The following is a 23,953-nucleotide window of genomic DNA, read 5'->3' as shown; positions in this document are numbered from 1 at the left end:
ATGACCTGAGCCAAAGGCAAACGGTTAACAGATTAAGCCAAGCAGATGCCCGTAAGTGTACACATAAGTGTAGTAAAACCATAAGAAAAGCACGGAAGGGGCGCCTGGGTGGCTCAGTGGGTTAAAGCCTCTGCCTTCAGCTCAGGTCATGATCTCAGGGTCCTGGGATCAAGCCCCACATCGGGCTCTCTGCTCAGCGGGGAGCCCGCTTCCTCCTCACTCTCTGCCTGCCTCTCTGCCTACTTGTGATCTCTGTCTGTCAAATAAATAAATCTTACCAAAAAAAAAAAAAAAAAAAAGAAAAGCATGGAAAATTAAAACAAATACAGTGGTTACCTCTAGATGGGTGGAAAGGGATGCAACAGGTGAGGGGTCATACTAAGTCAAGAGGACTTAGTATGACCCCTCATACTAAGTGGGCGCCTGGATGGCTCAGTGGATTGGGCCTCTACCTTTGACTCGGGTCATGGTCTCAGGGTCCTGGGATCGAGCCCCATATCGGGCTCTCTGCTCAGCAGGGAGCCTGCTTCCTCCTCTCTCTCTGCCTGCCTCTCTGCCTACCTGTGATCTCTGTTAGGTAAATGAATAAAATCCTTTAAAAAAAAAAAAAAAAAGAGGACTAATAAGACAGTAAATACATGTGTTCAGATTATTTTTTTAAAACTATGATTTACCAGGTTCTTGGGTGGGTCAGACCTTAAGCGTCTACCTTCAGCTCAGGTCATGATCCCAGAATCCTGGGATTGGGCCCTGCATCAGGCTTCCTGCTAGGCAGGAAGCCTGCTTTTCCCTCTTCCACTCGCCCTGCATGTGTTCCCTCTCTTGCTATCGCTCTCTGTCAAATAAATGTAAAATCTTTAAAATTTAATTTAATTTTTAAAACTATGATTTACATTTTATGTAAATGTAAAAACCGTATGATTATTTCAATATGTAAAAAAAAGCATTTCACAAAGTACAACATCCATTCATGATAAAAGCCCTCAAAAAAGTAAGTCTAGAGGGAACATATCTCAACATAATAAAGGCCTTATATGAAAAACCCAGAGCTAACATCATACTCAATGGGGAAATACTGAGAGCTTCCCCTAAGGTCAGAAACAAAACAAGGATGTCCACTCTTACCACTTTTATTCAACACAGTACTGAAAGTCCTAGCCACAGCAATCAGACATCAAGAAATAAAAGGCATCCAAATCAGTAAGGAAGAAGTAAAATGTTCACTATTTACAGATGACATTATACTATATATAGAAAACCCTAAAGACTCCACCAAAAAACTACTAGGACTGATAAATGAATCCAGTAAAATCACAGGATATAAAACTAATGTACAGAAATCTGTTGCATTACTATATACTAGTTACCTTTATACACTAATATATACTATATGCTAATAAATATACTAAAACAAAGCAGCAGAAAATGAAATTAAGAAAACGGTCCCATTCACAATTGCACCAAAAACAATAAAATATGTAGGAATAAACTTAGCCACAGAGTGAAAAACCTGTACTCTGAAAACTATAAAACACTGATGAAAGAAATTAACTAGGACACAAAGAAATGGAAGACATTCTATCTCATAGGTTGGAAAAATAAACATTGTTAAAATGTCTATACTGCCCAAAGCAACCTACACATTTAATGCAATCCCCATCAAAATACCAACAGCGTTTTTCACAGAACTAAAACAAACAATCCTAAAATTTGTATATGAATAGCCAAAGCAATATCGAAAAAGAGAAACAACACTGGAGGTATCACAATTACAGACTTCAAGTTATACTACATAGCTGTAGTGATCAAAACAGTAGGCCCCTAGCATAAAAACAGACATATAGATCAATGGAACAAAACAGAAAACCCAGAAACAAACCCACAAATACATGATTAATCAATCTTCAACAAAAAAGGGAAGACTACACCGTGGGAAAAAGTCTCTTCAACAAATGGTACTGTGAAAAACTGGTCAGCTACATGCAAAAGAATGAAACTGGACCATATTCTTACACCACAGACAAAAATAAACTTAAAACAGATTAAAGACTTAAACTACGAGACCTGAAACCATAAAAATCCTAGCACAGAGCACAGGCACTAATTCTCTAACATTATCTATCTAGACTATAGCGAAAGTTTTCTAGATATGTCTCCCGAGGCAAGAAAAATAAACTATAGGGAGTACTCAAAATAAAAAGCTTCTGCACAGAAGTGCCTGGATGGCTCAGTTAGGCATCTAACTCTTGGTTTCAGGTCAGGTCCTCATCTCATGGCTCATGGGATCAAGCCCCAGGATAGACCCCACACTCAGCGGGAGTCTATTTGGATATTCTCTCCCTCTGTCCCTTCTCCCATTCATAAGCTCACTCTCTCTCTCTCAATAGATCAATAAATCTTTAAAAAAAAAAAAAAAAGTTTCTGCACAGCAAGGGAAAAAAATCAATTAAACTAAAAGGCAACCTACTGAATGGGAGAAGATATTTGCAAATGATGTATCTGATAAAGGGTTAGGTATCCAAAAATATATAAAGCTGATACAGCTCAATACCCAAACACCAAATCATCCAATTAAAAAATGTGCAGATGACATGAACAGACATTTCTCCAAGAAGACATCCACAGGGCCAACAAACAAATGACAAGATGCTCAACATCACTTATTATCAGGGAAATACAAAACAGAAACTATAATGATATATATCACTTCACACCTGTCAAAATGGCTAAAATCCAAAGCACAAGAAACAAGTGCTGGCAAGGATGTGAAAAGAAAGCAACCCTCTTGTATTGTTTGTAGGAATACAAACTGGTGCAAATGCTATGGAAAACAGTATGCAGGTTCCTCAAGAAGTTAAAAATAGAACTACCCTTCAATCCAGTAAACATATGCTACTGGGTATTTATCCAAAAAATACAAAAACACTAATTCAAAGGGATATATGCACCCCCGTGTTCACAGCAGCACTATTAACAAGAGCCAAATGATGGAAGCAGCTCGTGTCCATCAACAGATAAATAAAGAACGTGTGATACATACACATACATATACACACAATGGAATATTATTCAGCCATAGAAAAGAACAAAATCTTGCCATTTCCAATCACATAGAGCTAAAGAGTATAATGCTAAGTGAAATTGGTCAGTCACACAAAAAGACAAATACCATATGATTTCACTCATATGTGGAATTTAACAAATAAAACAAATGAGCAAAGGAGAAAAAAAGAGAGAGAGAGAGAGAGAGAGAAACCAAGAAACAGACTCTCAACTATAGAGAACAACCTGATGTTTACCAGAGGGAAGGCTGTGGAGGGAGCATGGATTTGGGTGAAATCAATGATGGGGACTTAAACAAAAAGTGTGGCACCTGAGTGGCTCAGTCAGTTAAGTGTCTGCCTTCAGCTCAGGTCATAATCTCGGAGTCCAGGGATCAAGCACCACATTGCACTCACCTCCTGCTCAGCAGGGAGTCTGCTTCCCCCTCTCAATCTGCACCCCGACCCCCACATATTCACACAATCTTTCTCTCTAATAAATAAAAAAATCTTAAGAAAAAAAAAGAAAGACGAATGAATTAAAGATAATTCTGAGCTTTAAAACAAGACAATGGGGATGCCTGGGTGGCTCAGTGGGTTAAGCCGCTGCCTTCGGCTCGGGTCATGATCTCAGGGTCCTGGGATCGAGTCCCGCATCGGGTTCTCTGCTCGGCGGGGAGCCTGCTTCCCTCTCTCTCTCTCTCTCTGCCTGCCTCTCTGCCTCTCTGTCTACTTGTGATCTCTCTCTGTGAAATAAATAAATAAAATCTTTAAATAAATAAATAAATAAATAAAACAAGACAATGAGTAGTTTTACCATCAAATGCATTATAAGATGAAGTAAAAAAATAAGTGAACTTGGAAGAAAAAACAATGACTTAGTTCACTGCTTTCCTGAATGTGACCTACAGGCAAGGGGAAATCTCTAATAAAGAAATAGAAAAAGGGAATAAAGGACAGATATTAAGAGTTAAAGCAGCACTGTCCAATAAAGCTTTCCATAATGAGGGAAATGTTCTATTGCTGTGCTAATACAACAAGCACCAGACTCACATGGCTTTGATCACCTGAAATGTGACAGTCCAACAACGGAACAGATTTATTTAATTTTAATTCAAATTTAAATAGCTACAGGTGGTTCACTGCTACCAAACAGAGTATATCTAGACACTTAATAACTTTACATTCGCTTTCTTTCACTTTCTAGACACATAAAAATTAACATTTACATTTAACTTACATTACTCTCATAGTTTAAAAATACCACCTTGGGTTAAAATAATACAAAACTGAGGAACTATGATCCACCCTCAGACAAACAGTATTACTTTAAGTAATTCTTAATTCCATTTACAAATCAAAATGAAGCTGAGTAAAAAACTGCATGCTCGGGGCACCTGGGTGGCTCAGTGGGTTAAAGCCTTTGCCTTCAGCTCAGGTCATGATCCCAGGGTCCTGGGATCGAGCCCTGCATCGGGCTCTCTGCTCGGCGGGGAGCCTGCTTCCCCCTCTCTCTCTGCCTGCCTCTCTGCCTACTTGTGATCTCTGTCTGTCAAATGAATAAATAAAATCTTAAAAAAAAAAAATTTTTTTTTTAATTTAAAAATTAAAAAATAAAAAAAAAAAAAAAACTGCATGCTCTGGGGCACCTAGGAAGCTCAATCAATTAAGCATCTGCCTTCAGCTCAGGTTGTGATCCCAGAGTCCCGGGACTGAGCCCCACACCAGGCTCCCTGCTCAGCGGGGAGTCTGCCTCTCCCTCTGCCTCTCACCCTGTTCATGTTCTCTCTCACTCTCTGTCTCTCAAACAAACAAGTAAATAAATATTTAAAACAAACAAACAAACAACTGCATGCTCTGGCAAGCTGGCATTAAGGTATAGCTCCAAAACAAACCAGTCATGGAGAAGGCATAGTTTGAGACCTAGAGCTCGACTCTTCAGAATACTGACCTCTCCATCACTATCAGATATCACAATGAATGCATCTTCAAGTCTCCGTTTCCTCTTCAGACTGACAGAACTGGCAGTTTCTGCATCTTTCTTCTCCAGGTTCTGTGCTTCAGAGGCTTCTTTAACTTTTTTCTTTCTCCGTGGCATTCTTTTGTCTGAAAACACAGGGTAAGTCATTTACTCAGAGTCTAAGTTTTCCAGATGCTATCTATAACTTAGTCATTTAACAGGAAAAGGTTTCCATCTAAAAGAAGTAAAATGACTTCTGAACATTTCCACTACTCATTAAAATCACAATTTTTCTATTTAAGAAACTATATCTGGAAATATGTCATCTCTGTAGGGACGTTTCAATAGAAATAATAAAACAATTTATCCTAGTTCCTTAAACATTAACTTAGATAACTGGTTGTCTTTTTAAAGATTATTTATTTGAGACAGAAAGCATACACATGCAATTGTACATGCAAGTGGGGGAAGGAGCAAGTGGAGAGAATCTTCAAGTAGACTCCCCACTGAGCACAGAGCCCAGAGTGGCTCCATCTCATCAGAGCATAACCTGAGCTGAAACCAAGAGCCAGACACTCAACTGATGGACCCAGGAGCCCCAGATAACGGGCTCTCTTGATTACATATTATAATTTACATAAAAAAGAATTTTTTCAACAACAATGACTCAACTTGATAAAGAACATCTAAAAATAAAAATAAAACATAGCTAATATCATACTTAAAGTTAAAAGACTGAATGGTTTCTCCTTAAGACAGGAACAAGACAGGATGAACATTATCTTGGAGGTTCTAGGCAGGTCAATCATGTAAAAAGAAAAGACATCCAAATTGGGAAGGAAGAAGTAAACTATCATCATTTGCAGATGACATGATCTTGGGTTTAAAAAACACTAAAAATGGGGGCACCTGGGTGGCTCAGTGAGTTAAGGCCTCTGCCTTCGGCTCAGTTCATGATCCCAGGGTCCTGGGATCGAGCCCCACATCAGGTTCCGTGCCTGCTTCTCCCTCTCCCACTCCCCATGCTTGTGTTTCCTCTCTTGATGTCTCTCTCTGTCAAATAAATAAATAAAATCTTTTAATAAATAAATAAATAAATAATAAAATAATAAATAAGTAACACTAAAAATGGGAGTCTCAGTGGCTCAATCGGTTAAGCGTCCAACTATTGATTTCAGCTTCATTTCAGCTGGGGTCATCATCTCAGGGTCCTGGAATCAAGCCCTGCACTGGTCACCACACTCAGCAGGGAGTTAGCTTAGGGATTCTCTCTCTCTCTCCTTCTGCCCCTCCTCCTCCCCCTGCTGGTGCTCTTTCTTTAAGGGCACCTGGGTGGCTCAGTCAGTTAACCATCTGACACTTGATTTTGGCTTAGGTCACGATCTCAGGGTCATGATATGAAGCCCCATGTCAGGCTCCGCGCAGAGTGTGAAACCTGATAAAGATTCTCTCCCTCTCTCTCTGCCCGCCATCCTGCTGACTCATGCACACACTCTCTCCCTCTCAAAAAATAAAATAAAATCTTTAAAAAAATAAGAAAAAATAAAATTCACTTGCTAATAGCATCAAAAATAATAAAGTTCTTAGGAATATATTTAACCAAGTAAGTGCAAGACTTGCAAATGAAAACATAAATATTGGAGGAAGAGTCCAGTTCAAGGTGACACTGGAAGATTCTGAGTTAACCTCCTCCTATGGACACACCACATCTACAAATATACAAGCAACAACTCTAAAATAAACCTAAAACCTGGCAGAGCAACCCATTCACAAATGAGAGGGAAACCACTACTTTAAAGAAAGTAGGTAAGGTTAAGAGACTACCATAAAACCCATCCCAGGCACCACAACCTACAATGGGGAGGTAACTCAACACAGGAGCTTATCCCTGAGGAGAGACAGATTTGAACCCCATATCCGGCACCACAACTTTTAAGACTTACCTGAGAAATAAGCCCCCCAAACTTCTAGCTTTGAAAGCCAACAGAGCTTGCATCCACAACACTCCCAAAACTAAAAGGATTGAGGGGCGCCTGGGTGGCTCAGTGGGTTAAAGCCTCTGCCTTCGGCTCAGGTCATGATCCCAGGGTCCTGGGATCGAGCCCCGCATCGGGCTTTCTGCTCAGCAGGGAGCCTGCTTCCTCTATCTTCCTCTCTCTCTGCCTACCTCTCTGCCTACTTGTGATCTCTATCTAATAAATAAATAAAATCTTTTTAAAAAATAAATAAATAAATAAAAAATAAAAGGATTGAAAAGCAATTCTCAAAAAAGCTGACATGCAAATTCATGCACCCCAGAGCTCAGCACAAAGGCAGCCAAGTGAAAAGCACCCAGACTCTCTGTGAAAAAGGCTTCTTTGCTTATCTTAAAGCATCAGCCTGAGAGGCAGGCATCTAATTCAACATACATAGGTGCCTACTTAAGTATTTCAAAGACAGAGGCCAGCAGGAACCATCTTTGCACCTTCCTCTGCCTCACTCAAGCTCACCAGTAAGGAGTTTATACCCTTGTGTGATGGCTTCCCAGGTCGTACTCCCAGATCACCTGCTTCTGGTGGCCACCAGGGCTTATGCTGACAGTCCTACAGGACTTTGTGTTTTTGTTTACTTCAAAAGCTACAGCCTAAGAGTCTAGCTTCCAATCAGCCTTAATCTAGGTGGTAACAAAGTTCCTTCCATTTGGGACACTGACAGTTCTCGGCATACCTTCAAGTGCTGGGAGCCACTAAAAATATAGTAGGCTGCTTGGATAACCACAAAGGTTTGAGAGACAGCTAAATGCCAAGGCAAGGTTAAAAGATAAGGTTCATCTCCCACATAAGACCACTCTTTCAAAACTCAGAGAGTTGCTGGTTTGTTTTTTTTCCTCAATTATTTTAATTTAAATTCAATTAATTAACATATAATTTATTATTTATACAATTTATTATTTGTTTCAAGGGTATAGATTTGTGATTCACCAGTCTTTTTTTTTTTTTTAAGATTTTATTTATTTGAGAGAGAGAGAGAAAAATCACAAGTAGGCAGAGGCAGGCAGAGAGAGAGAGGGGAGGAAGCAGGCTCCCTGCGGAGCAGAGCCCGATGCGGGGCTCCATCCCAGGACCCTGGGATCATAACCTGAGCCGAAGGCAGAGGCTTTAACCCACTGAGCCACCCAGGTGCCCCGATTCATTAGTCTTATATAATACCCAGTGCTCATTATAACACATACCCTCCCCAAGGTCTATCCCCCAAGCCCCCAGCCTTCAACCCCCCTCCCCTCCAGCAATCCTCAGTTTGTTTCCCAAGATTAAGAGTCTCTTATGGTGGGGCGCCTGGGTGGCTCAGTCATTGAGCGTCTGTCTTTGGCTCAGGTCATGATCCCAGGGTCCTGGGATCGAGCCCCATATAGCAGGCTCCCTGCTCTGTGGGAAGACTGCTTCTCCCTCTCCCGCTCCCCCTGCTTGTGTTCCCTCTCTCAAAGTCAAATAAATAAATAAATAAACCTTTTAAAAAAAAAAAAAAAAAAGAGTCTCTTACGGTTTGTGTCCCTCTCTGGTTTCATCTTATTTCATTTTTCCCTCTCATTCCCTATGATCCTCTGCCTTGTTTCTTAAATTCTACATATAGTGAGATCATAAGATAATTCTTTCTCTGACTGACCTATTTCATTTAGCATAATACCTCCTTGTTCCATTCACACCACTGCAAATCCCAAGATTGCTTTTTTTTTTTTATGGCTCTAAGAGTTGCTGTCTTATCTAATGCGCAGAACCAATATGGAGAGTAAAGAAAATGAAAAAAAAGTTCCAAATAAAAAGAACTGGATAAAAGTTCAGAAAAACACCTTAACAAAAGAGAGATACGTGATTTACCTAACAAAGGAGTTCAAAATAATGGTCATACATCCAAATGGCCAACAGACACATGAAAAAGTGCTCAACATCACTCGGCACCAGAGAAATACAAATCAAAACCACAATGAGATACCACCTCACACCAGTCAGAATGGCTAAAACTAACAAGTCAGGAAACGACAGATGTTGGTGAGGATGCAGAGAAAGGGGAACCCTCCTACCCTGCTGGTTGGAATACAAGCTGGTATGGCCACTCTGGAAAACAGTACGAAGGTTCCTCAAAAAAGCTGAAAACAGAGCTATACTATGACCCAGCAATTGCACTACTGGGTATTTACCCCGAAAATACAAATGTAGTGATCTGAAAGGGCACCTGCATGCCAATGTTTATATCAGCACTGTCCACAATAGCCAAACTATGGAAAGAGCCCAGATATCCATCGATAGATGAATGGATAAAGAAGAAGTGGTATATGGGATATTACACAGCCATTGAAATAAAAAGAAATTTTGCTATTTGCAACAACATGGATGGAATTAAAGAGTATTATACTAAGTGAAATAAGACAATCAGAGAAAGACAAATATCATATGATCTCACTTATACGTGGAATTTGAGAAACAAAGTAGAGGATCAGGGGAAGGGGGATGAGGGAACCAGAGAGCTGGGTGATGGACATTTGGGAGGGTATGTGCTATGGTGAGAACTGTGTATTGTGTAAGACTGATGAATCACAGACCTGTACTCCGAAACAAATAATACATTATATGTTAACTTTTTTTAAAAACCCTCTAAACAAAACACACAAAAGAAATAAATATTTGGGGCGCCTGGGTGGCTCAGTGGGTTAAGCCGTTGCCTTCAGCTCGGGTCATGATCTCAGAGTCCTGGGATCGAGTCCCGCATCGGGCTCTCTGCTCAGCAGGGAGCCTGCTTCCCTCTCTCTCTCTCTCTGCCTGCCTCTCCATCTGCTTGTGTCTGTCAAATAAATAAATAAAATCTTTAAAAAAAAAAAAAAAAAGAAAGAAAAAAGAAAAGAAATAAATATTTGGTATTTACTCCTAAAAAAAATAAAATAAAGAATGGTCATAAAATATCTTCCTGTGTTCAGAAGAAAGGATAAACAAAGTAAGAATTTTAATTAAAAAATAAAAAATATAAAAGTGTCAAACAGAAGTCACATTACTAAAGAATACGATAACTGAACTGAAGAATACAATAACTGAACCAAAAAATACAGGAGAGAGCTTCAACATTAGATTAGATGAATTTGAAAGGATCACTGCACTTGAAGACAGATCAGTGGAACTCAATTAGAGCAGCAAAAGAAAAAAGATTAAAAATGAGTGGCTACATTAAAGAACTTATAGGACATCAAGCAGACGAACATTCATATTATAGAGGTCCCAAAAGAGGGAACAAAAGGGACAAGAAAATTATTTGAAGAAATAATGAATAAAAACTTCCCTAACCTGGAAGTCCAGAGAGTTCTAAAAAAGATAAACCCAAAGGAATCCACACCAAGACACATTATAATTAAGGTGTCAAAGACACAAGGAAAAAATCTTAAAAGTAGGAAAGAAAATGAACATGTTCCTGTGACTACAATAATTTGTTAAGGGACACACAAGATGTTGGGGGCACCTGGGTGGCTCAGTCAATTGAGCATCCAACTCTTGGTTCAACTCAGCTCATGATCTTGGGGCAATGGGAACAAGCCCTGCATCTAGCTCCATGCTCAGCAGAGAGTCTGTTTGAGAGTGTATCTCTCCCTCTGCCTCTGCCCCTCCCCTGTTAAAATAAATAATCTTTTTTTTTAATGATGTAGGGAGAATAAAAATGTAGAGCTTTAGAATAAGTTCAAACTTAAGTTCTCTAGCAACTTAAAATAGACTGCTGTACGTTTTTTTAGGTCAGCCTCAGGACAATCACAAAACAAAAACCTGTAGTAGATACATAAAAGATAAAGGAATCTAAATATACCACAAGAAAAAATCATCAAATCACAAAGAAAGAGAGTAAGAAAAGAAGGAACAGAGGAATTACAAAGCAGCCAGAAAACAACTAACACAAAGCCACACACATACAAAAGGCAGTAAGTACACAGCTACCAATAAATACTTTAAATGTAAACAGGCTAAATTCTCTAATTAAAAGATTCAAGAGTGGCTGAATGCATTAAAAAACATAAAAACACATCAAACATCTTAAACCTAACACTCTCCAGCTGTCCTTACCTGCTTTACACAGTAAATCTAATAAAATTAAGGCCTAAATTTCTGACTGAAATTACAATATTCTAGAAAAAGAAAAATGTGAAGTCAATTCATTACAAACATATAAAGCCTATTTTTATGGTTATATCTCCATTGTATATAATATCATCTAACACAGAAGTAGATACTTATTTTTCTATTTCAAAATTGTTATTGTTCTTCACTTACCCATTTATTTCTTCTCTCCTCCTAAATGAAAATTAGGATCATTTACAAAGACTGCAACTTTATTTTTTCTTAAAGATTTATTTACTTGAGGGGCACCTGGGTGGCTCAGTTAGTTAAGCGTCTGCCTTTACCTTAGGTCATGAACCCAGGATCCTAGGATCAACCCCACATCTGGCACTCTGCTCAACGAGGAGTCTACTTCTCCCTCTGCCTCTCCCCCTACTTGTGCTCTCTCTTTCTCTGTCAAATAAATACATAAAATCTTTTTTTTTTAAGTTTATGGTGCATATTTATTCACACTATGTATATTTTTATGGCATTCATACACATTTTTTGTGGTTTTAAAAAGACCTTAGGAAGGTCTTATTCCTCCATTTCTATATAGGTTGGTTTGTTTGTTTGTTTTAAATAAATAAAATCTTTTAAAAAAACTGATTTATTTGAGAAAGAGAGAGAGAGCACACAAGCCTTGTGCTTGTGCAAGCAAGGAGAGAGACAGAGGGAAAGAGAATCTCAAGCAGACTCCCGATTAAGCACAGAGCCTGACTTGCGGTCTAATCCCACATGCCCGAAATTATGACCTGAGCTGAAATCAAGAGTCGGTCACTTAACCAACTAAACCACCCAGGCACCCCTTATAACTTTACATGACATTGTGTTGTACAAAGGCAATACAAATGAAATCTAATAAAAAGACTGATTTTTGGCTGCCTAAATTAATTGGCTATTTAAATAAAATAACACATTAAACAGCTAAGAAAGAATGGAAGGCAAAAAGATGTTAAGACTATTTTCATGATAGTTTATCCAATTCCATTGCTGTGAAGAAGATACCTGTAATTATGTAACACAAACAATATATGCCATAGTAGTCCACAAAAAGAAGGGGCCTGGCTCAGCTAGGTTGGGTAAGTTGGGAAAGGCCTTGCTGGAGGTAGACTTTGAGCAGGACGCTGAAGAACTGTACTGGGTTTTTATGATGGTTACAATCTTATTTCCTTAGGAAAGTGTAAAGTTACAGAGACAGAAACTGTTTCTTATTCATACCTGAATCCCAGTATTTAGCTCGGAGCTTAGCTTTTAATAAATGTTACTGAATAAATGATATAATACTTTAATAACCAAATGAGTATATGAATAAACAAACTGGATCTGGAAAGGCACAGAAGATGGGAAAAAGACAAATACAGTGTGCCTGTTATTCAGGAATCTGAAATATATTCAGATAGAAGTTAAATGTCCCTGTCAAAATTAAAAAGAAGTAGAGACACAAAGAGGCTTAGGTGCAACTCTAGTGGAGTGGTAAGGTTATAATTAACCTCTCAGAGTCTCTTAAATTTCTCATCTCAAAGGATTCTGTATTTTTCATTTGGAAAAGATTTCTAATATAAATTACTGAAGAAGCTTTTTTTAATCGAGGTGTCAAAATATTTTCTGAACCCAATAAAAAAATAACAAAGTGAGGGACACCTGGGTGGCTCAGTCAGTTAAGCATCTGCCTTTGGCTCTGGTCATGATCCCAGAGGGATCAGTCCAACACAGGGCTCCCTGCTCACCCAGGAGTCTGCTTGTCCCTTTCCCTTTGCCCCTCCCCACCCCAGCTTGTATTCTCTTTCTCTCTCTCTCTCTCTCGCTCTCAAATAAATAATATCTAAAATTTAAAAAAAAGCAACAAAATGAAAGCTGAATTCATCATTTTCAAGATTAAAATTATAAATACAAACCATTTTTATTGTCATCTGTGATAATAAATGCTTGATAATACCAGAGCTCTATAGCTCTAATCAAGAAAAATCTACTATAACTGCATAACTCTAAAATTCTAAGTCTATCCCTTTTAATCCTATTTCAAACACATTTGCTCCTTCTGCTGCTCTTACCATGTACCCATCTTTCTCATTTCCAATTCTTCTTTACTACATGTGAGGAGTTACTGATTCTCCAGCATTAGCAGTATATATAGTTGAGAATGACTTAATCTCATGAATCCAAGGTGATTAAATTTCCAAAGGAAACAAACTGGCATTGGATTTTGCAATGATTTCTTGGGTATGACACTAAAACAACAGGCAACAACAAAAATAAATAACTGACTATGACAAAATTTTTAAATCTTATGCATGAAAGGACACTAACAATAAAGTGAAAAAGCAACCCACAAAATTGGGAAAAAAATTGCAAACTGTTTATCTGGTAAAGGGTTAATATCAAGACTATAAAGAACTCCTGCAACTCAATAACAAAAAACAACCCAATTTAAAAATGGGCAAAGGATTTGAATAGACATTTCGCCAAAGAATGTATTCAAATGATCAATAAGCACATGAAAAGATGCTTATATCATTACTCACTAGGGAACTGCAAATCAAAAACACAAAATACCACCTCTCACTCCTTCAGATGGCTACTGTCCAGAAAACAGAAAATAGCAAGTGTTGGAGAGGATGCAGAGAAACTAGAACCCTTGAACACTGCTAGGAGGAATAGGAAATAGTGCAGCTGTTAATGGGAATCAGTATGGCAATTCCTCAAAATATTAAAAATAGAATTTTCATAGATCCAGAAATTTCCCTTCCAATTATATACACAAAAGAAGTGAAAGCAGTGATTCAAACATACCCGTACACCCACATTCACAGCAGCATTATTCACAATAGCAAGGAATAGAAACAACTCAATGTCCACTGACAGACACAAAATATGATATATACATACAGCAGATACTATTCAGCCTCAAAAAAAGAAGGCAACTCTGACATATGCTTCAACATGAACAAACTTAGGGGCACCTGGGTGGCTCAGTAGGTTAAGCATCTGTCTACAGTTCAGATCATGATCCCAGGGTCCTGGGATCAAGCCCCACTCTCCCTCTGCCTGCCACTCCCCCTGCTTGTGCAGACACACTCTGTCAAATAATAAAATCTTTTTAGAAAATGGGTAAGCTTTGAAGACATTAAGTTAAGTCAGAAACAAATGGACAAATACTGTACAATTCCACTTACATGAGATACCTAAAGTAGTCAGATTCACAGAACAGAAAGCCGAATGGTGGTTGCCATAGGTTGGGAGAAAGGAAGGATGTGTAGTTACTGTTTAATGGGTAGAGTTTCAGTTTAGGAAGATGAAAAAAGTTCTGGAAAAGGATAGTGCTGATGGCTGAATGACAATGTGAATGTACTTAATATCAACAAACTGTACACTTAAAATGGTAAGTTTTGAGTATATTTGGTAAAATTTTATGTATTTGGTAAATTATGTATATTTTGCTACAATTCAAAAAAAGAAAACAGCAAAGGCATATGCAGTTGAACTTTGAACGACATGGGTTTGAACTGTGCAGGTCCACTCATATGTGGGTTTTCTTACAGTACAGTACCATAAATGTATTTTTTTAAGATTTGAGAGAGCGTGTGTGCACAAGTGGGGAGGGGGAGACAAGCAGACTCCCTACTAAGCTCAAACCCAGGACCCCAAGATCATAACCTGAGCCAAAATCAAGAGTAGGATGCTTAACTGACTGAGCCATCCAGGCATCCAATAAACATATTTTATGTTATTTTCTTAATGCATTTTTTTTTAAGATTTTATTTATTTGTCAGAGATAGAGGGAGAGAGAGAGAGTGAGCACAGGCAGACAGAGAGGCAGGCAGAGGCAGAGGGAGAAGCAGGCTCCCTGCCGAGCAAGGAGCCCGATATGGGACTCGATCCCAAGACGCTGGGATCATGACCTGAGCCAAAGGCAGCTGCTTAACCAACTGAGCCACCCAGGCGTCCCATCTTAATGCATTTTCTTATTGCCAACTTATCTTATTGTGGGAATATAGTATATAATACATATAACATACAAAATATGTTTTAATTGGCTGTTTATGTTATCAGTAAGTCTTCCAGTCAACAGCAGGCTGTTAGTAGTTAAGTTTTTGAGGAGTCAAGAGTTGTACACAGATTTTCAACTGCATGGGGTGTCACATGCTTAACTTCTGTATTGTTCAAGGGTTAACTGTACATAATCTCATGGGAAAATTTCCAAGATGTGCACCAATAAGTGAAAAATAAAGGAAAAAATAGTAAATAATAGCATGACACCTTTTGTGCAGAAGATTTAAAAAAATCACCATCGATAAATTTTTCTCAGGCTAACAAAACCAGAAATTAATCAATTTACAACCTTCAGGGGCGCCTGGGTGGCTCAGTGGGTTAAGCCTCTGCCTTCGGCTCATAATGATCCCAGGGTCCTGGGATCGAGCCCCGCATCGGGCTCTCTGCTCAGCAGGGACCCTGCTTCCCCCTCTCACTCTGCCTGCTTCTCTGCCTACTTGTGATCTCCACCTGCCTCTCTGCCTACTTGTGATCTGTCAAATAAGTAAATAAAATCTTAAAAAAAAAAAAATTACAACCTTCAGTTCTCATCTCTAATTCAAAAATGATTTTTAGGAAAAACTTTTTGTTAACTAAAAAACACTTAAAAGTCTTTTGTAGGTTGTTCATTCAAATAACTTAAATAATTTTTCTAAGTATCACCTACTTTAAAATGTAGAAAAGTAGGGTTTAAAATAAGGAAACCAATTATCAGTCAGAATTGTACTCAACACTAGAAAAAAAAATCACAATTTTGCCTCTCATAACTTACTACCTACTCTGGGTCTCATCGTCAGCCATTTCAAAGGGATCTCTAAAGCCCCTAACCTTGGGAAAATACTACTTGTTGTGTACTTCTTGCCCCAGGAATCAAGATTCCTGGAGAGAAAAACCAAGCCAACTGCTTTTCACTGATCACTAAGGGACTTCTGATTTTTCACTGATCACTAAAGGGACTTCTGTCTTCAAGTCTTTCCCATTAAGTTCCTCCCAACCCTTTGTATATGTAAGTGCCTTCTAGATCCACTCTATTCCCTTGCTATAAACATTATCAAGACTTCCTGAGCCTAAAAATAAGTTCCCTCAACCCTATCACCAATAAAAATTTCTCTCCTTTGCTTTATCATCAAATGTTTTACTCAGAAGCTATACATTGACACACACTATAAATTTCCAATTTAAAAAACAAAAGGCAGAAGAGCGTGCTTAGTATTATTTTACTTGTGTAAATTAAAACACACACACAGTCCTTTGTTTTAAAATCCATCTGGAAGGACACAAAAGAAATTGCCAAAAGCGTGAGAAAGAATTTGAGAGAGGAAGACAGACATATTCCTACTATTTGAATTTTGAACCATGTGCACATATTACTTTTATTTTTCTTTAAACTTTTAAACTCTGGAGAGAATTTGAAGTTTTTTTGTTTTTTTGTTTTAAATTAATTTTTTATTTTTTATAAACATATATTTTTATCCCCAGGGGTACAGGTCTGTGAATCACCAGGTTTACACACTTCACAGCACTTACCAAAGCACATACCCTCCCCAATGTCCATAATCCCACCCCCTTCTCCCAAACCCCCTCCCCCCAGCAACCCTCAGTTTGTTTTGTGAGATTAAGAGTCACTTATGGTTTGTCTCCCTCCCAATCCCATCTTGTTTCATTTATTCTTCTAGAATTTGAAGTTTTGACATCAATTTTAAAGAGCACATTCCATATCCACTGTGTCCATTTATCACCCTCTTCTCTTCTAATGTTATATAATCTGAATCTGCTCTCCTTTTAGGATCATCAAAGATCTCCTTGACACCAAATCCATATACCTCTCTTCAGCTTTCATTCCACTAGCCATCTTGACAAATCCTTTCTTTATGACAGTCTAAGTTAGTGTCTCTGACACTGCTTAACTGAGTTTAACTGCTTAACTGACCTCTCCTTTTCCTTCCTCTTCCTTCTGTTCCTCTCACTAAATAAAAGCATTTACAGCCATGCTATTCGCAATCTCCTCCTCTCCCTACTCTGAAACTTATTCCCAGTGGCATTCACTCTTGGGCTTTCAATTACAAACTCAATTCAAAGGCCTGCATGGTATACAAATGCACCTAGGCCTTTCAGTTGAACTCTAGTCCTACCATTTCTGATTTGCTGTGGAATTCTACTGAACATTTAAAAAATAACAATCTTTCACAACTTAAAAAAAAAAAAAAAGTGGGGAAACACTCCTCAGCTCATTCTACCTCACCAGTTGATACCAAAACCAGATTAAAAAAAAAAAAGGGGGGGGGCGCCTGGGTGGCTCAGTGGGTTAAGCCGCTGCCTTCGGCTCAGGTCATGATCTCAGGGTCCTGGGATCGAGTCCCGCATCCGGCTCTCCGCTCAGCGGGGAGCCTGCTTCCCTCTCTCTCTCTCTCTGCCTACTTGTGATCTTTCTCTGTCAAATAAATAAATAAAATCTTTAAAAAAAAAAAAAAAAAACAGTAAAACAAGAAACCAAGAGGGCCTGGCTGGCTCAGTCACTGGAACATGTTACCCTTGGTCTCACAGTTCTAAGTCTGAGCCCCATGTTGTGTATAGAGAATATTTAAAAATAAAATCTTTAAGACAAAAGAAAAATAAAACAAGAAACCCAATATGCTATAAATATAAATGCAAAAATCATCAACAAAATACTAACAAACCTAATCCAATATTATATAAAAAGAACTATATACCATGACGAAGATGTATCAAGAGAAGGCAAGGTTTACGATCTGAAACTCAATGTATTACACCGTATCAATAGAATAAAGGACAAAAACCACATGATTATCTTAATATACACAAAAAGAGCATTTAACAAAACTCAACACCCCTTCATGATAAAAACACTAAACAAACTAGGAATAGAAGAAAACTTCCTCAACCTGATAAAAAGTATCTATCAAAAACTCATGGTTAACATTACACTTAATGGTGAAAGACTGAAAGCTTTCCCTTAGATCAGGTCCAAAACAAGCGTGCCCACCCTCGGCACTTCCATTCAACATTATAGTGGAGGTTCTAGCCAGAGCAATTGGGCAAAAAGAGCAAGACAAAAAGAAATAAAGGGGTGCCTGGGTGGCTCAGTGGGGTAAAGCCTCTGCCTTCAGCTCAGGTCATGATCCCAGAGTCCTGGGATGGAGCCCTGCCATTGGGCTCTCTGCTCAGCAGGGAGCCTGCTTCCCCCTCTCTCTCTGCCTGCCTCTCTGCCTACTCATGATCTCTGTCTGTCAAATAAAGAAATAAAATCTTTTAAAAAATAAATAAAAACCATCTAGATTGGAAAGGAAGAAGTAAAACTGTATTTAGTTTCATCATCATTTAGATGCAATGATCTTGTATATAGAAAATTCTTAAGGGGTGCCTGGGTGGCTCAGTGGGTTAAGCCTCTGCTCAGGTCATGATCTCAGGGTCCTGAGATTGAGTCCCACATCGGGCTCTCTGCTCAGCAGGGAGCCTGCTTCCCCCTCTCTGCCTGCCTCTCTCTGCCTACTTGTGATCTCTGTATGTCAAATAAATAAATAAAATCTTAAAAAAAAAAAAGAAAGAAAGAAAGAAAAAATTCTAAGAAATACACTAAAAAAAACTATCAGAATACCCAAGTCAGCAAGGCTGCAGGATACAAAATCAAAACAAAACTAACTGTATTTCTATACATTTGCATTAAGCAATCTGAAAATGAAATTAAGAAAACAAGTCCATTTATAACAGCATCCTAAGGACTAAAATACTTAGTCATAGCTTTAACAGAAGACATACAAGACTTATACCCTGAAAACTATAAAACATTTTTTTAAAGATTTTATTTATTTATTTGACAGACAAAGATCATAAGCAGGCAGAGAGGCAGGCAGAGAGAGAGAGGGGGAAATGGGCTCACTGCTGAGCAGAGAGCCCGATGCGGGGCTCGATCCCAGGACCCTGAGATCATGACCTGAGCCAAAGGCAGAGGCTTTAACCACTGAGCCACCCAGGTACCCCTAAAACATTTTTTAAAGAAAGAGAAAATCTAAATAAATGAAAAAATCCATGTTCAAGGATCAAGACTTAAGACAGTACTACTGCTCCTAAAACTGATATACGGATTCAATGCAATAGCTAATAAAATCCTAGTTGGGTGCATGTGTGTAAATTAACAAACTGATCCTAAAATTCACATGGCAATTCAAAGGGTCCCAAATATTTTTAATTACCAGGAAGCGTAAGTTCAGAATAGTAACTTGTCAGAAGTCACAAAGGAGGCACCTGAATTCTGTCTCCTGACTCCAGTACTTCAATCTTTACACCTCTTCTAACTAAAACTGCTGCCTAATGTATGGTATGCACACATAAATATGTGCTGAATGGGGACACCTGGGTGGCTCAGTTGGTTAAGCAGCTGCCTTCCGCTCATGTCATGATCTCAGGGTCCTTGGATCCAGTCCCGGGGTTGGGCTCCTTGCTCAGTGGGGAGACTGCTTCTCTCCCCTTCCACTACAAGCTTATGTTTTCAAATTAATAAATAACATCTTTAAAAAAATGCATGCTGAATGAACAGTATAATGCTTACATTTAAAATTTTTAATACAACATAAAGACACAAAAGGATAAAATTATTATAGGTTGAATAGCATAGGTAAGACTTGGAAGTCGGAGTTAGTTTGGGGGAATTCTAAAGGAATCATAGTGCCCCAAGAAAACATCTTCCACGGAACAGTTTTCATCTTATTAAATGTCTTCTGTACCCTACAGCTATTTAAACCAAAATGCTCAAATCTGATATCAAGAGTAGCTATACCACCAAATATATGTAATTTCTTTAAGACACATAAATAAAAACTCTACCCTTCTCTATAGCACAGAACCACCTGCAATCTCAAAGTGGGCTTTCAAAGAATTAAGCAGATAAGCGATGGATAAGAAGCATTAAGCAGAGCCCCCCCACAGATTACAGACTCCAAAACTCAGTGCTTCATGAGATTTAACCACACAATAATTCTAAGAGTAAAAACAAGGCACTGCTTGACCAATTTAAACAAGCTGACCAGCATATAGTGCAGCTACTATTTATTTACGTTGCTACCCTTAAAAATGAAGAACTCACTAAAATAATGGCTTATCTTCAAGTACTTGAACTGAGGCTAAAGAATGAATTACCACTAACTCTGAAGAAAGAACAGAGTTTAAAGGCCAACAGCCTCATCTTTAATCATGACAGGAACAAAATGTCTCCAAAAGAATGAACAGGGGCGCCTGGGTGGCTCAGTGGGTTAAGCCGCTGCCTTCGGCTCAGGTCATGATCTCAAGGTCCTGGGATCGAGTCCCGCATCAGGCTCTCTGCTCAGCAGGGAGCCTGCTTCCTCCTCTCTCTCTCTGCCTGTCTCTCTGCCTACTTGTGATCTCTCTCTGTCAAATAAATAAATAAAATCTTAAAAAAAATAATAAAAGAATGAACAAACAGGAAAAGTGACACACTAATGAGACTTGTTATTTATCTCACAGGTAGCATTTTTAGTAACCCGAACTTGGGTTATTTGTCATTTTCCTTCAGTGTATCTATCATCTTGATCTATCTGAAGAACAATCACTCAAAAAAATAACTTAAAATTTTGACATTCTACCTACCAAACATGTCAAAATCACTTCAAAAGCTTGGGGATATAGGGACCTTAACAAGTCTTCATGAATGATTGACGATATGCTACTCAATAAGTCACTACTCAAGAAATTTGGTACCAAACATTACCATCTGATTTCAAGAGCTTGTTTCCTTGGTTTATTTTTTAAAACATTTTATTTATTTATTTGAGAGACAGAGAGAGCACAAGCATGCAAGAGGGTCAGAGGGAGAGGGAGAAGCAGACTCCCTCCCTCCCAAAACATAATCTGATGCGGGGCTCTATCCCAGGACCCTGAGATCATGACCTGAGCCCAAGGGAGACATTTAACCAACTGAGCCAACCAGGTGCCCTGTTGTTTCCTGAATTTAAAAAAAGGTAAATGTGGCAGCTCTTTTAACCAAAGATCCTGTCCTATGCTTTAATAAAACCACCTTTTTGGGGGCGCCTGGGTGGCTCAGTGGGTTAAACCCTCTGCCTTCAGCTCAGGTCATGATCCCACGGTCCTGGGATAGGGCTCTCTGCTCCACCGGGAGCCTTCCCTTCCTCTCTCTCTGCCTGCCTCTCTGTCTACTTGTGGTCTCTGTCAAATAAATAAATAAAATCTTTAAAAAACCACCTTTTTGTGCCGATAATATATAAATACATACATAAGTACATAAAATTTAAAAAGGTAAATGCCTTTACACGTACAGACAAGCACACGCACAATTCTTTACTTCCCACTTTATACTCAACCTCAGGACAACTGTGTATCAAAATCCAAACATATTTTGAGTAATAATTCAATCATAGTCATTTATTGAGTCCTGGGACACTATTCTAGGTATCTCACACGCATTATAAAGGTTACCCTCCCAATAACTCTATTGTGGTAGGTATCACTACTTTACACTATTTTTATCACTAATTGTTATTTTAACGATTGTTATCACTATTTTACAAGTTTGTAAACTTATTCAAAATCAAATAATTACTAAGTTCTTACTAGGTTGGTAAATGGCTATGTTGACGGAATTGCAGCTCGATATGCCTGACTCCAAAAATACATACTTTGACTCATCTACACGGCACTCACTGCCTCCCAACAGGAAAAAAAATAAAGAAGCATAAAACTTTCGCTTTTTCCTGGACAATGCTTATATCTTAGTATGCCATAGTGACTACATACAAGAACATTAGAGTCAAGCTGCCTGGATTCAAGGCAGCTTTACCGCTTACGAGATCGGTCTTCCATCATCAGTTACCTCATCTATAAACTGAGGATAATAGTACCTATCTCAAAAAAAAGTGTCAAGATTAAATAAATGCGTACGAGTAATAGGCTTGAAACACGGTCACCGTACAGAAGGAAACAGCAGTTCTGTTGGGAGTGGAAAGTGGCAAATAGTAAGGATTTCCAAACAAAGTATATTTTTCTGGGCAAATAACAGAAGGATCACTCCGCAATAAAACAGTAGCCTGGAGGGGGGAGGGGGAGAGAGGCGAAGGAGGCGGAGGGGCCCCGAGGCCTGTCCTCCGGTATGGGGCCCCGCGGGGGGCACGGCGAGAACGGAGCCTCCTCCCGGGGTGCTCAGCGTGAGGAAGACGCTTTCGAGAGACCGGAGGGGACCAGAGCCCATCGGCTGACAAGAAATAACGAAGGAGCGCCCGGTCCGGGAGGATAAAGGCCGCACCTCCGGTGCGAAGTGGGCAGGCCTGGAACTGGGGGGCGGAAGCCCACCACGGTGTCAGGAGTCGCCCAGAGAAGTCCCCAAGGGCTACCCCGGTGTCCCAAAGGGCCCCACTCCCGCGTCCGGAGGCACTCGCCAGCTTCCTGAGGCGTCCCGAAGGGCCCACCCGGGCGTCCGGAGACGCCGACCCAACATCCTTGGGGCCATCCGACGGCCCGAAGAGCCCACCCCTGTGTCCGGAGAGGTCCGCCTCCGAACCGAGAGGGCTCTATCCCGCGTTAGAGGCGCCTCTCCAGGTGAGGAGCAGGCCGTGACCGCCGGGAGAGAAAAAAAGAGGCGGGAAGAGGGCGGGCTGGAGGTGAGCGGAGACGACAGGTACTCACCGACCGGCCGGCGCCCCTCTGCCGAGCCCCTCCGCCGGGGCGCTGCGGGTCGCGAGCGTCCGCTGCACGTCAGGAGCGGCGGGGCGGGGGCGGCGGTCGGGCACGCGCGCGAAGCTGAGGCACCGCGGGGAGGAGTCGCGCTCTCTGAGCGGGTGTGGGCGCTTGCGCCGGCGTCCGGGGACGCAACCAACCCGCACCGCGGGGGGAAGCCGCTGTCGGGTCGTACCACTGCGCTGGGGTGGAGTGTTCCGTCGCGGGAAGTCGGATTTCATCTTCCAGCGTGGTGTGGGATCCTCCATGTGCGCTCGCAGTGTGCTCGTTCGCTCTATTATTATTAGTTAGCACTTTGAGGGAATCCAAAGAGTAAAAATAGGGCGCTCAAAACAGTACAGTGAACCCCTTCAAAGTCTCCTCCGCTACATCATGCCTCCTCCCGCCCTTTGTTTGCATGCACTGTTGCACTGAAATTACCTGTTCATACCACTACTTGAAAACTGTGGTAAATGTTACAATCTGACAATTTCCAGGAAAAGGAGTCTGAGAAACGTAAACTATTAAAGATGTCGTTTGGGAGTGTAAAATTAGAACAGCCACTTTGGTTGAGATTCTAAATGTGCATTTTATATCCGGCAACTTCATGTGTAAAAGAATAAAGAAACTCTTACAGGTGCGCACAAGAATACAAATTCATGTTCAAGCCTGCTTCCTTGTGAAAATGTGCAATAAAACATACATGAATAAAACGTGTTATGTTCCTATGATAAAATGTTACGACAAATAAAACTGAGTCCTATACGTATCAACATTTGATAGCTCTTAAGAGTTGTTAAGTAGCGGGCGCCTGTGTGGCTCTGTCGTTGGGCGTCTGCCTTCAGCTGGGGACAGGATCCCCGTATGCTGGGATCGAGTGGAGCGTGGCGCTCCCTGCTCCGCGGGAAGCCTGCTTCTCCATCTCCCACTCCCCCTGCTTGTGTTCCCCCTTTCGCTGTGTCTCTGTCAAATAAATAAATAAAATCTTTAAAAAAAAAAAGTTATAAATAGTAACATGCCAATTATATGCACTGTGAAATGGCTTATGTAAATTTAACAGAATCACAGTATATACTGATAATGGAAAAAAATATATGTATTAAGTATAGAAA

At 39.8% G+C, this 23,953-nt stretch overlaps 1 protein-coding gene and 1 long non-coding RNA gene across 8 annotated transcripts in view; one reads left to right on the top strand and one right to left on the bottom strand.

The window, feature by feature from the left end:
• UIMC1 (ubiquitin interaction motif containing 1) overlaps positions 1–22,907 on the bottom strand; it is a 134,844-nt gene extending 111,937 nt beyond the window's left edge. For 6 of the 7 annotated variants that reach the window (XR_004284099.1, XR_004284100.1, XM_032336929.1 and 3 more), the window contains exons 1-2: positions 22,812–22,907; positions 4,993–5,147 (exon numbers count right to left, since the gene is read on the bottom strand). Coding sequence is in view for 4 of the 7 variants with exons in the window: in XM_032336929.1 (XP_032192820.1) it covers positions 4,993–5,139 (147 nt within the window). In the remaining 3 variants the exon portion in view is untranslated. Of the gene's footprint in view, positions 1–4,992; positions 5,148–22,811 lie in introns of those variants that run through there. The other variant, XM_032336930.1, reaches the window with a different exon arrangement.
• LOC116586668 lies at positions 1,212–14,900 on the top strand. Its single transcript, XR_004284102.1, has 4 exons — positions 1,212–1,362; positions 3,842–3,848; positions 10,137–10,140; positions 14,890–14,900. It is a non-coding gene; the product is annotated as an uncharacterized LOC116586668 (long non-coding RNA).
• Positions 22,908–23,953: the final 1,046 nt, after the last annotated feature.

Source organism: Mustela erminea, chromosome 3 (genome assembly GCF_009829155.1).
Source record: "Mustela erminea isolate mMusErm1 chromosome 3, mMusErm1.Pri, whole genome shotgun sequence".
NCBI classification, from domain to species: domain Eukaryota; kingdom Metazoa; phylum Chordata; class Mammalia; order Carnivora; family Mustelidae; genus Mustela; species Mustela erminea.
Note: the sequence above shows the minus strand (reverse complement) of the source record. Positions and strands in the feature narration are given on the sequence as shown.